The sequence below is a fragment of the Harpegnathos saltator genome, unplaced genomic scaffold, assembly GCF_003227715.2.
Source record: "Harpegnathos saltator strain DR-91 unplaced genomic scaffold, Hsal_v8.6 scaffold676, whole genome shotgun sequence".
NCBI lineage: Eukaryota > Metazoa > Arthropoda > Insecta > Hymenoptera > Formicidae > Harpegnathos > Harpegnathos saltator.
The window spans coordinates 20,318-34,471 of record NW_020230511.1 but is presented as its reverse complement, the minus strand read 5'-3'; the positions used below and the strand labels follow the sequence as shown (position 1 = coordinate 34,471).

General features: G+C 42.8%; 2 protein-coding genes across 3 annotated transcripts; both read left to right on the top strand.

The window, feature by feature from the left end:
• The first annotated feature begins 102 nt into the window (after window positions 1–102).
• Window positions 103–2,346, top strand: LOC112589959 (uncharacterized). Of its 2 annotated transcripts, XM_025305147.1 has the most exons (3): window positions 103–268; window positions 1,355–1,485; window positions 2,026–2,346. In XM_025305147.1, the coding sequence occupies exons 1-3, from the start codon at window positions 258–260 to the stop codon at window positions 2,046–2,048; spliced, it is 165 nt and encodes a 54-aa protein (XP_025160932.1). In that variant the 5' UTR covers window positions 103–257; the 3' UTR covers window positions 2,049–2,346. The 2 variants fall into 2 exon arrangements, with proteins under 2 accessions (XP_025160932.1, XP_025160931.1); XM_025305146.1 differs by lacking the exon at window positions 103–268 and having other exon boundaries at window positions 811–1,485.
• Window positions 2,347–2,748: 402 nt separating this feature from the next.
• Window positions 2,749–14,019, top strand: LOC112589960 (uncharacterized). The gene is made up of 5 exons (XM_025305152.1): window positions 2,749–3,760; window positions 5,918–6,737; window positions 6,892–7,034; window positions 9,716–9,927; window positions 13,826–14,019. Exons 2-5 carry the CDS (start codon window positions 6,465–6,467, stop codon window positions 14,017–14,019), a joined length of 822 nt encoding a protein of 273 aa, XP_025160937.1. The 5' UTR covers window positions 2,749–3,760; window positions 5,918–6,464.
• Window positions 14,020–14,154: the final 135 nt, after the last annotated feature.

The following is a 14,154-nucleotide window of genomic DNA, read 5'->3' as shown; positions in this document are numbered from 1 at the left end:
CGTGGGATAGCCACCGCCGTTGTTTTTTACGCGCACCCTTCGCGCGTACACTTTGTCATTCACGACTTGTAATCGCGCGGTATTACGAGCCAGCAAAGAGCCAGCACGTAAAGATATAAAACAATAACGTGCTCCCCCTCCAGAAATATAAAGCAAGAAAAGCGTGTCACGACGAGGTATGCCGCGCGCGCGCACCATTGGCGCTTTACAGCTGTCTGACTATATTTTCGTGTTTCTACTGCCAATGAAGCGGAGATATGCATCGACCGTGAGTGTATGAGTTATTATTTAGCGTGCACCCGACTGCTTGCCTGTATTCGCATTCCCGCTTTCGGAATTTTCAAATCATTACCCGCTTAGGTTGCAAGGAAAAAAGGTTTGCTGCTTGTGACCACACTAGGGAAATAATCATGGACAAGAAATTCATTTGCACAGTAAATGATATTGCAGCGCAATAACGATCGCTCGATATGAATATTCTGAATGCTACTTTCTTGTTAGGAAAATAAAAAATACGGTTAATACTGAAAATAACTGTAATGAGATTAATTTTCTTTTACAATAATTTTTTTTCTCAATGAAGCGGAGAAGAAAAATATTTTTAATCAGGCGATCTGTTCATTTATTGCTAGAGGAGGGGTCATAAATAGATATTAGAACCGTCTTCATTGAAGAAACACAATCATAACTGGGGGTCGAAGAAAGAGTGTTGAAAATAAATAAAATTATACATAGTCAATAATAATAATTATTATTATTATATATATACTAGTCAATCTTTATTTTATTCAATGAAAAAGAATAGGCTTCGTAAATAGGATATTGGCCGCTAATGGGTTGATGGTTCTCGAAATGCGCTCCGAAAGTTCCACGGGGAAAGTTTGACGCGCAACGCGTTCGGTCAATCTGGCTTTTCTTCCGTCCGAAAATTCGCATTTGTCATTACGATCAAACTCGACAAAACGCCAATTCTGCCGCGGACGCGTTCGCTCGCGGGAAAATTTATCTTCTGCGTATAGTGTACCGGCGAAAGTTTGCATCTGACGAGCGAGTTGAACTCGTTAGCGCACAACGCGAAATTACTTCTTTTTTATTTCCATCCAGGCAAGATTCAATTTCAACAAGCCGGAAAAACTCATATTCCCGGCACCATATTCTCGCGTTTCTTGCGAATCACCGCTAAGAATAATAACGTTCATCATTAACTTCTGCGAAATGATATCGATCGTCGTAAATCGCGGTGAGTCACATTCTCCCCGGCCTGATTTTCGTCACGACCCCCGGGAACGACGTATCCTCGCGGCGTTGTACCGCTGGCAAGCATTCGTGTTAATCTTCCGGTGGCTGTTTCTAGGAATATAAACGACGGCACGAACTCGATGGCACCCACATATGACTCTCGTTTGGGGAACTCTGTCGTCGACTGGCGTTACGGGCAAGACTTGGCTATGCTCCTGCCTAGCATCGCGACAAGCCATAACGATGGTGAGTCAATAAGCTATAAATCTATCGACGGATCTTGTCGGCGGATATCTGCGGAGAAACCAAGCCTTTCTTTCCAATCGTTGCGTAGCCGCTCATATGGAAATTGCGTGTCGTACACTGAAGCAGAAAGAACAAAAAGTTAAGCTGCCTCAGGATTACGCAAGTTGTGTCGCACGAATTCTTCCTGCGATCTAGCCAATTTAAATGAAAATCGAATTGCTTCATTGAACCAGATTCCAAGCTTGTTTCGCGCAAGCAAGAGATTAAGAGAACACGAACATTTTGCCGAGATAATTGGGGCAGTGGTTCGTCGTATACGGCCTCAAAATTGAATTCGTCTGTAGCTCAAATGACTCACTGATGTTGTTTCGACCGATCTTTTTCTGTTTTAATGCTGCAATTGTTATTCTCCGTATGCCTTTGTAATTTTAGACAGCTGGACAATTATGAAACGCTCTCGATGCGTTTTGTTTAATATGGAAATATCTGTGAAAATGTCCCCCTTCTCTTTACTTTTTTTCTTTTCTTTTATGCAAACAGCGCGGCGAGAGATGCTTCTATGAATACGGCTTCTGTTGTGGACACGTTTGCACGAGGACGACACGCTGGTTGTTTTCTTTCCCATTTTCGGTGGAAAATGAAATTACGATATTTTCCTTCCTCCACGTTTTCCCTACACTGGAATTATACTTTAAACGATGTTTGCGTTTGATTAAAAATGTTAACGAAGCGAGTGAGGACGAGGACGAGATAATATTCTTTTTATGTCCAGTTCGAGTATTAGCCAGGTTCACACAAAAACGTTCGCGCGGAAGTCGTTTGGATAATACGGTACTTGAAATCGATACGGTAGTGTGAATAAAACGCCATCACTTTCGTCCTCCAGGATGCAAAAGTAGGCCCTTTAGGCCTTCTCTCGCCGTCGTGAGACGATTCTTGCGTTGCGACTGCCAGCTAATTAGTCGTTTAATGTTTTTGCGTTTTATGTCGGCGAGCTTTTCTCATCGCTATGACAATTCGTCCTAAATTGCATCGAAGCGTAAATCACTTTCGATGTTAGCAATACGATAGATTTTTATAATATCCTCTTAATGATATTTTTTAATAATATCTATGTGAAAAATACTGATTCTTTAAAAGTATAATAAGTAATTATGAGCTAATTGTACGAAGATTCGCGATAATAGAATGTCTTCACGGCGAATTTCATGCAGCTTTTATACGGCCCTGCATTTGGTAGCGCCGATTTCAAAGCGACCCGGCGTCGAATGTACTCTCAGTTGGCGTCGCGACGTCGGCGTCGAAGGTACGCGGGGGAGATTCTCGTTCATACCTGCTGGATGCACAGCAGATCCGTGATTTTGATCTCGCGTGAAAGAAATACCCTTAAGATATATGCTACTGCCTGCGACTCGGTGTTTGGTTTGAAGTTCGGAGCTGGGAACAAAGCTGGACGAAATGGAATCGAGCGGAAGAGCGCATTGCAGATTACTTTAAAATGACTCTCCACAGTAATACTTTGGAGGATAACGAGACATCGTAAGGATTCAGATAAGAGAGTGTGCGAAAGGAGCAAGGGACCACCGCGGTAGTTCTGGAGTCTTGGATCGTTAACGGCTCGAGATCAGCATGACGATTCAATCGCAATTCATCGTTGAGCCGCCGTCGCAACCCTCACGGATCGCAGGATTCGTCGGGACGATAGGGTAGCCAAGGACGGTCGGCCAGTTTCGCGGAGGAGGGAAAGTTCCTCTTTCAATCGCTGTACAAAAGGATAGCTCGTGTGATATTCCTATCCTTTCAGTCCATGTCAAGGAACGAGCGAAGGTTCGTGGGACGCGGAAGGAAATCGAAAAGGACACGCGTTGAGAGAGCGATCAGAGACGTGTCTCTCGTCGAAGGAAATCTCGCGGCGAGAATTCCTTTCCCGTTCCGTATGAGTGACTCAATTATACGACGTCTTTAGGTGCAGCAGACTCGAAAATCGAGTCTCTGCTGGGATAACAGCTATGCGCGGGAAAATAACGAGAAATATTAACACGACAGATATAAATTAAGTAAAATATATCATAAATTATCAAATTAACACAGCAGTCTCTATTAAATATAAAAATAAATATAAAAATACAAAAATATAAAATGAAGATATATATTGGAAGTACGTCGATAGAGTGCGTAGAGATTTTCGGAGATCGCGCGAGAGTTTCTTCACGAGAATAATCTATTCATGTGCTTCGACAACGCGTGGATCGATCGATCCTCGGTTATCCGGCAGGTAATGAAATTCGCCGCAACGGATGATTAGCTCGACAGAACTTATTGGAAAAGAACGCGTGCCGTAGGAAGATTAGTTTCTAGTGAAGTAAGAAGAAGAGAAGGATAGCGCGAACGAGAGGCGGCATCGGTTTACATCGTTAACAGCCGAAGGAGCTGAGTTTATTTGTTAATCGTGGGTGAGCTCGGTAATAAATCCACGACGACATTTCCCCAGGGTCAAAGATCGCTTTCACGAGCGCGATATCTTTCACGCGATAGCTTTCATCCATAAAAAAATAGTCAGATCTGAAGCTTCGTATATGTTTGATCAAAATTATCGTCTTTTCGCGAAAGGAGATCTAGAAAAGATTTAGAAAAGAAGATTTAGAAAGAATTACGCTGATAATGCGAGAGAAAAATACGCAGTTCTTCATCGCGCGATTATCTTGCCTGCATGTGTAATGAGGTTTATATAATGCGATACTTATTCTTTTATATCATACATATACGAAGTACGGAAAAATGAGTGCGGTAGGAACGATTCACGTGGAATCTCAATGCGAATCTTCCAAGGTAAAATCGTGAAGCGTGATATGACGATAAATTTTTCAAATATCACGCAAATTTTTATCGAGAAACATATTATCTGGTCAATTCCAATAACGTTTACAAGAAAAAGATGTCTTTTTATTTTTCACTGAGCTCCCGCGAAATACTTTTACAGCAATTTAGACTTTCACACGGATGTTGCTCGAAACGTTTAAACGAAAGCGGAAAAATGTCAAGGACGTTAACTGTGTATTTGGAAACCCCTCCCTTCTCATAAAATATAATCGTCCATATTTTCCATGCGTGGCAACCGAAAGTAATAGTATCGAGTCGTTTGTATGCAATTTAATCATCTTTACATATCGGTTATACGAAATCTCGTATTGCAGTCGATAACGCGATTTTCACCATTTTCGAAAATCGCTGCGCGACAGTTCTCGTGTGCTGCTGATTTCGACATCACATGTGAAATCGCACCCGGTAGAGCACGTGCGATTGTGTAACTCGTGAAATATATTCTCCCATGATTCGAACGCGGCGCGAGTGTTGCGTACACGCTCGTACTATTTATTACTAGAATTCATTCGGGATCATCGACCTGCTGCTGTGTCGACCGAATAATTTTAGATAGAAGCAGGATCTCCTTGAATTACAGGAGCGTGATTTCGTGATCACAAGGAGAATATCTGACACGGTCAAGATCAATGAGTACCTGCGCAATTTATGGCATCTGCTCGCTGTCTCCTCGATCACCGCGTTGATTAGACCGACGCGCTAAGATATCCCCCGGATACCAAATTATTAATATCTCCCTCTCTCTCTCTCTCTCTCTCTCTCTCTCTCTCTCTCTCTCTCTCTCTCTCTCTCTCTCTCTCTCTCTCTCTCCCCCCTCCTTGTTCGGATATAAAGATGAATTTTCTTTGATTCATTCGGATTCGCTCGCCCAATCCAGCATATTTCAACGAATGCAAAACCAGCGAAAGGATGATTTATACCTGGATTAACAATAATATCATTAATTGAATTGATCTTTTGCGAATACTCAATTTGATATTTCTTGACAAATGCGGGACCAGCACAAAAATTTTTATATGGAGATAATAATGATATAAGCATCACTGATAAATATTAATATTTCTTCAATGCCGAAATGCTTGGTGCTTCTTGAGTACATCTTCGGTGATTTTAGTGTTCTTTCAATATTAGCGTCACGTATGTGTTATATAGAGGAAACTTTCGAACTTTTATTAGCAATATACGATATATGCGATATATCAAGATTCTTTTCATTAAACTATCACGGTGGCTGTAATTCGTGAATTTCGCGTTTTGATATTACTCTTTTAACGTTCTCCTTAATTCAATATCTCGACCAAGTTGGAATCCTTTGTGGCTCGGAAAGTAACGACGTGTTAATAGCTTCACCCGCGATCATTAGGATTGTTCGGTGAGCTGTGGGTAGTGCTTTTCATAAATTTGACGAAAGAAACCGATATATCACACGCTCGGCCGACCGACTCTCAAGACAGATTTCTGTCTCTTTCTCTTTCTCACGAGGAGTTTGCCAACATTCTTCCCTCTCACAGTGGCCCGTCTATTTATACTTAGACTTGAGTAAAATTTATAGGTCTAGAAAATAGCGGGGATACAAAAAGGATATACACTGCAGGAATTATTACTGGGCTATTACACACCGCTCGAGGGAAACTGCGCAAGATCTGCCTTTATAAACTATTCTCATCAAGTGGCGTCTATACGTTCGACAGGTTTACGCAGTGCGAATAATGGACGTGTGAATATCGAACTGGCTACTTGACGAAAATACTTGACAGCGCAACCTTTCTCTCTCTCTCTCTCTCTCTGTCTTCTTTTATAATCTCTCTGCACGGGTCAAACACGCACACACGCAAATCAGATCGCGATCAGATGTCCTCTACGTAGACAGTGGCAGCTGCATCAAGGTATCTCTCGGGTGGATATAAACGCGAACGAAGAATGCATATCTCGAGACATATTCGGCCCTCGAGAGCACAGCCAGACTGTTCCTCCTCGTGACGGATTCTCTCGACGAGGACCTCGACGTGCAACTGGAGACCTACCGTGGAAATCGAGGCAAGCTCGTTGATCGGATACGCTAAGAAGACGACGACAGCGAGGCGCACGATTTCGCGAAAATGTCGAGCTCACCGCGAGTACGGAAGATGCCGCCCAGGCCGAAGATCACGCTGCCGGTGCCCGGACAATACTATCCGCAAACGGGCATGGGTTACGTGCCGACACCGTATGGACAAACACCGGTGCCGATGACGCCGGTTTCCGGGCAGCCGCAGATGTTCTACTCGAACCGGGCCAGCGAGTTCGTCTTCACGCAATTCAAGGGGATCAAGGACCTGACGAAGTCCGGGCTCAGTGTGGGAGAGAAGAGCGCCTTTTGGCTTTACGAGAAGGTAAAGGGCCGTCGCGAGAGCGAGAGAGGAGACGATTTCCCTCTCACGTGATGGTACCGAGACGTTGCACAACGGTCCGTTCGCGGCGCACGTCACTTAGGCGACGTCGTTGTACTTTCTGCACCGTCCGACGATAAACTTCTCACGTGCGCAGGTTAGCTCCTGGAGCAAGAGGTGGTTCACGCATATCTTCTTATTCGTCATCGTATTTCTGTACAGTATCGCCGGGGCGATGATCTTCGTGACAGTCGAGGGCACGCACGAGGAGATTCTCCACTTCAACATTCGGAAGGAGAGGTACGCGAAGCATGAGACTTCACGTTGTCGTGTGTCATTCCGCATCGCCGAGTTGTCGAGAGAAAACGTGAACACGACGACGTATCGCGCGGAACGTGGCCGTTTGAACGTGCAGAAAGCTTGAGGAAGATATTCGGTAGTCATTCCTTCCGACTGAACGTGAGATATATCGCGAGGAATACATTAACGATGAACGTTCGGTCGCGTGTGCGTCGAGTCAGAAGCTTCGAGCTTCTTCCGATGGATTGCTGCGAAAATAATGAACTCCGTTGCACGCTCATTTATGAAACCGCGCTGGATATATGAGACGCGCGCCAAAGAATGTATCGGGCGCATCGTGATAGAGGAAATCGTTGATTGTCCTGGAAAAATGTGGGACAGCCGAGCGGGGGCGGGTCGAGAGAGAAAACGAATAAAAAAGCGCGATTCAACGTACGCTTTGCGAATTCGTAAGATCGCGACGCTTTAGCTTCGGAAAGCTCCGGAACGTACCTGAAAAACGCATTCAACGGGAGAATTTATTTTCTGACAAAATTCTCCCGTTGGATACGAGTACGTCGCGAAACCCGAAATCGCTTTGTAAAAAGTGAAGTTGGCAAGTAACGCGCACGTCCAAGAGAAATCTTAAGAACGTCCTTTAAGACCCGCTTAAACGTTGGAAGTTTGTTCTCCAGTAAAAAAAGTAACGATTTAACTTAGTAACAGCGTCGTTTCTTCCTTGCTAATGCATTTCTTTTTTTTGCTTTTAACGCTAACGAATACAACCTTTTGCCTGCTTTTAACGTGTATTTTTCCCATCTTAACGTACATTTTCCTTGGACTGAATTTTCATCCGACTCTAACTGGTCACACGACGCGCGCCGCGTGAAGAGCGAACGAGCAAACGGACTTGACGAGGCTACGGTTTCAATTCGATTTCGTAACAGTTGTCGATAATGCTGTTGCCGGTGTCTGTCCGCGCTCTGTCGGCGCTTGACATTTCCAATCTCTCTATAATAGCCTCTTGGTACACTCATCAGTATCGCGGATTTCGCACGCGTGACATATCATTTGCGAATTTCTCAGAATTTAAACTATGTCTCGCGGTTTCCGGATTGTGATGAAATCATTAGACTGGTAACGTCGAGTCCTCTTACGCAGACCTCGACGTAAGTTATCACAATGATCATTTTTGTGAAAAGTGCGATTCCTGCGGACCATGTATTTCCTCTTCGCGAGGTTGTTATCATCTTTGCAGAAACTTCAGCTTCAGGCGAACGTCGACGAACGTTCGCGCAACGTGTCGCCGGCTGTCCTGTCATTACGCCGGCGAATGCGATCTCGCGCTTTTCTCTTTGGCCGTGAAATGGCTCTCCCGCAATTTTCCGACTCGATCGATCGGCCTTAACGTGAAGGTCAGGTCGACCAAAGAACGCGACGATCGTCGGTGGTTCTAATCTATAAGAAATTGGCCTCGCGTGACAGGTGTGATAAGACGGACATGCACGATACATAGCGTGGACCAGCTAAACGCCAGGCAATTGTACATTCACACGCGAACAGTATCGCGAGCGAGAGCATTCGAGGTAACAAGAGCCGTCGAGAACGTTCCATCTCGATGAAGGCCAGGGTCAACGATTGCCGCGAAGTATAGCCAGAAGAAATTGGTGATAAAGATGTTTATATAGCTATGATTGCGCGTGCCTGCGAAATATTGCCTCGTTACGTATTGTGGCCTCCAATATTGTTAAAAATAGCCCTCAAGTTACCTGTTATGAGATATTAACGCGCTTGTTAGTCCCTTTAAGGGGAGAATTACATGCGTAGTAGGCCATTTTCAAAGCTATTTTTACGAATTTTTTTAACAGAAACGGTAGGATCAGTGGACTTGAAATTTTCACAGTGTATTCATTAATATTCAAAGCATAAAATAAATTTATTAGTATTTATATGAAAAGTACACACAAAACTTTAAACGCATTTATTCGGAAACACCATTTTCTTAAACTGACTTTAAAATGACTGTGAAAATTTTAAGTCCGTTGATCTTATTGTTTCTGTTAAAAATATTCGTAAAAATAGCCATAAAAACGGCCTTCCGCATATAATCCCCGCAATTCTCCCCTTAAGCGTAGTCTTGAGAAAAAGAAGTATCGCAATCTTTGCGGATATTTGTCTGGCTCGATTTTTAGTCAATTTGACTCGCAGCCAGGTTCGGGCGGCCAAAATCTGCGAAACTTTTCACTCAAACATTCTTTTTTTTCATTATAGTTCTCGTGGACATATTAATAATTATATATCGCTTATATTTACGAGATAACACAAGTTGAACGTACGTAATGGATTAAGGAAACACTCCCAAATATTATCGAGAGGATATCTGATGATCGGTAACAAGGAGTGGTTGAGGACGATTTCGTCTTTTCGGTGATGAAAAAGTTCCGATACTCCAGATAGAGTAAAGCTCTCCGTTATTGGTCTCAGCTGTGTTTTTATCCTTTTTGGATCTCGACCTAATTCAATATTGGAGGAACGGCAGGTGTTGCGATTCATACCTTTCTTACGACTCTACTTCATGTCGCAGTCCTTGCATCTTTTATTGCGAAGAAATTTCTCGAGATCTAATCGAACTCTTGCAGAGGATGACTCACAATTACGTCTTGACGCGGAGTGCTCTTATCGATTGCATTTATCGATTGCAGGAACGAAACGCTCAAAGTGATCCGTGAGCTTTGTGATGATTCGGTGTTGGCGTCAAACATGGAGCTTTGGAGAGGACAAGCGGCGAACCGCCTCATGAAGTATGAGGAACACCTGTATGAGTTCTACAAGCGGGGCGTGACGGACCTCGGCCAGAAAGTTTGGACGTTCTGGAATGCCGTCTTCTACTGCGGCACCATTTACACGACCATCGGTGAGTATGATATTTCTAGCCTCGCGGGAGTTAACCTTTAGAGGACCGGGATGGCTCCTGTAGGAGCCACTAAAAAACTCGAAAACTCTACGCGACATGATGGTTACATATATATATATATATATATATATATAAATTTTCCGCGAAAAGAATTGCGAATTTTAAAGATAAAAATGCCGGTCCTCTAAAGGTTAATTACCTGTTCACAAATGTGCCGTTTTTAACACGCCCAACTTCAGTAATGTAAAACAGACCTCTAGATAGACTTTGCTCATACATAATGTTTGAAGTCTAAATTAATGGAAAAAAATGACAAAGTCAGGCGCGCACGAGGCCGTTGGAGATTTATTCCTTCAATTTTTTTGAGTTTGTTTTTCAGGATCGTAGGCAAAGTCAAATTTGACTAAGAAACCTAGCTGAATTTTTAAAATGATTAGTTATTACAACAAACCATTTTATAAAAGAAACGGATAATGAATGAATTTGTCTGCGCAATTTTTTCGAGATATATCCTCGACACATCGAGAGTTACAGAATGAATATTTTCTTTGGTAAAAGGCAGTTGAGAAATTTTGACGCTCGCGTCAAGATGATGAAGTGGAAGTATTTATCGGCTGAGCGCGCGTCTTCCTCGGAACAGATTTTCTTCGGAGATTCTTGTTGAAGACGTATTTTGGTACGCGTCAAGATCAAAGGAGGGACAGAACGAGCGTATTTCGAGAACGTCTGAATAGTGACAAGACGTTTCCAACAAGTAATTCTGCGGTTGAGTTTTCGACTAAACTTGGTCGCGTTTTATAGCACGTAAAAGTCGGCGGGAAGATATTTTTATTTACACTCGCATGCGTGCTTGGTGAGATTCGATTAATTTTTCTTGGGTTTCCCTTCGGGCGAGTGATCGATTGCGTGCGTCCAAATGCAATGCGCCGGCGAGAAAAAACACATTTCGCCACCATATACCGGCAACATGCCGTGTATGTAATACGATGAATTTGAAAATTGCTGCGTATGTAGCACGATGCATTTTAAAATTGGTTATTACGCGTTGTTTCCAATATGCCAAATATACAATAGAGCTCCCGGTGATAACGATATCTCACGTGATGCGCAAACCTGTTGGTTGCGACCGATTGGTTGGTTACGCAAATGTATTTCTCGTAATCTGAGCAGTTATCGATATGCGTTATCGGAAAATGCGTCGATAGAAAAAAAAATATTTCGCAAAGCGACACATCATTTCCTGAGAGACAATTACCTAAAAGATAATTACGCAATTGAAGCCGACATCTCTTAGCTGGAAATACATATTAAAATTTAATAACGTCATTCTTGCATTATCGGCAGCACACAAATGGACGTATTTCGCAAAATGATATTAATTTTCACGTGACTAAGAAAATAATTTGAGCTGGAATCTCATCACTATAAATAATTAATTTGATATAAATTAATATACTAATTGATTTATTAATATATTAATTGATTTATTAATAATTTATTCGATAATTTGATAAATCGAGTTGTTCGGAGAACGAGATGGAGGCGCGCAAAAAGCATAAGATTCGAAATCTTTGCGATTTAGAACTTAATCCTCACTACGATGAGAGATGTTCGCTGAGACAAAAGACGTTTGTGTGAACCTCAGAAAGCCGATTACATGCATTTTCGCGTTTGTGACTTTCTAAAAGTCGCCGTTATGCCCACACGCGCTATTTCGAGTCTTGACATTGCGTAACGGGAAAGAAGGAATGAGTAAGATGATCGTGGGAAGACAAAACGCGGCTTTGTCCCCGATTTCGCAGCAGGTATGAGAGACAAAGAGAGAGAGAGAGAGAGAGAGAGAGAGAGAGAGAAGGGCAGGCAATTCCACAAAGTGAGCTTCTTCGAGCGAATTAAATTAAAGCGCCCCGTGCTTGTGCGTCGATACACCTGGCATTGCTGCTCTTCGATTGGCAATTAATCGCTGTCGTGTGTATTTGGGCGGTAAACGTCCTGGCCTTGATCGTGTGTCTAGCGAACTTTAATTAAAGTTGCGCAGGACATTGTCAGATACCCGATTTAGCATCTCACAAGTAAACCTCGGGGAACGTCAGACGCCGATTCGTTTCCAATTTTTTATAGTTATTTTTTATGTCAAAATATAAAGAAATCTGTTATCATTTTTAGCCTAAATTAATTTTTTCAATTTTTTCGAAATTTTTGAAGTTCTGCACAAGTACACTATTTTATACATATTTAAAACAATATTTCTTAGAAATATATATATCTGATTTGTTGAAACTTGCATACACATGTCGCCGATTATGAATCAGAACCATTTTGTAAAATTCAAAATCGGCGGATCTAATATGGCTGACGTCATTGTTGAAAAAATGTTCAGTTTTATGCTACATTCGACGTTGGGTAATCTTTCGGCTCACTATCCAGCAAACAAGCTCATTTTAACGTCAAAATCTGATAAAAAATGAACAAGAAATGAACAAAAAAAGAATGAACAAAAGACTTCAGAAATTTCGAAAAAATTGAAAAAATTAATTTAAGCTAAAAATGATAACAGATTTCTTTATATTTCTTGATATTCTTTATATTTAAAAATAACTATAAAAAATTGCAAACAAATCGGCGTCTGACGTTCCCCGAGGTTTACCTGTTAGAGCCGTCGCCGTCGGTTTGTGCACTAACGCGCACACATGTTCACACGCAATGTAACACTGGCGTTTGATCAACGTGAGGAATGTTGTCGATGATTTAATAATACGGACGACAAGTTTGTTACGTCGAGAAAATTATTCAACTTTGTGCAACTCCGCGAAATAATCCCGGCTGTGTGGAAGATCGATCTCCGCGAATGCGGATGTTTTTGAAGGTCGAGTTTCATGCGACAATACGCGAGCGCGCGTTGCACTCGGAAAATACGTTCTTATTAGGGTCGGAATGTTACTTCTTAAAAGCGACTTGTCGCCGTATCATCCGCGTTATCGCGTTATCGCAAAGAGCAATTCGTTACCGTTGATGTCACTCGTCGTGAAAAGGAATTCGTCGGTGTCATCGTAACTCTTCAAAAGTCGTCACATTTACTAATGAAACAACGAGAAGACGAATAATTTTAAGAATCAATTACAGGTGACGCGTTACTTTCCGATCCTGATTATCACTCGATACTATTTATGGCCTCGTCGTAATTACGATGAAGTCTGTAAATTGGTATCGCGCCATGTTAAATTTTCTGACAAGGTGAAAGACGAAGAATATCGGATATGCCGTTGATGAAAATGTACTTTTATGGATCGTATATTTCCGCTTGTACAAACTTGTTCTTGAGATCGACAACTGAGGCAACGAAGTATCCGCGCAAATATCCGCCCATATTCCGAACGATACTGCTTGCGAATAATAATCGTTGAATATTTCAAAACTGATTTCTCCAGACATTCTTTTCAAGGATCTCCATGTGCAGTGTTTGATGAAATTTTCAACGCGAGAAACTACCTCGGAAAATTATTCCTTCCTCGGATTGTTGATTTAATCATCCGAAATTACTGCAGATCTTTCTCCTAATCTGACCTAATTACTTTGTCATGGAATTAAATTACCATCGGAAGAATGGTTTAATCATTTCGGGTCACTGCACTTCTCCTTTCGCTCCTCTTGTCAACTATCTCTTTTGAATCGTACATGTTATAATTTTATATCACAGTTGTAATCTCTGTTGTACATACACAATTATTTTTCATACCTTCTGCAAATGTTTACAAACTTTTCCTACGAATTCTTGACGTCGTTACAACATTCGTTGAATCTTTCACCCGACATCCAATCGCAAACAGCCCAATTTCCAACATGTTGCTATTCGACGCGTCCTCAGACAACCCCAAGACGAACCCTTTCATCCCGGCAGGGTCACAGGGTCAAACGGTCAACCCCTCAGCGGTGGTGGTGCAGCGTGAACAAGATGTAGGATGGTTTGCGGTAGATGCAGGCGCGGCGTCGCGACGCCAAAGCGGGCGGGCGAGCTTTCGGTTGCGCGCGGCTCTCCCGTTCGATATCCGCTGCGGCAAAAGCCGGTTATCTGGTTCCGCTGTCGCCTGGTAGCGGACCAACGCTGCCGGCATCGGTGGTGACGACGACGACGACGACGACGACGACGACGACGACGACGGCAGTGGTGGTGGCGGCGGCGGCAGCGGCGGCGGCGGCGGCGGCGGCGGCGGTGGCGGCGGCGGCGGC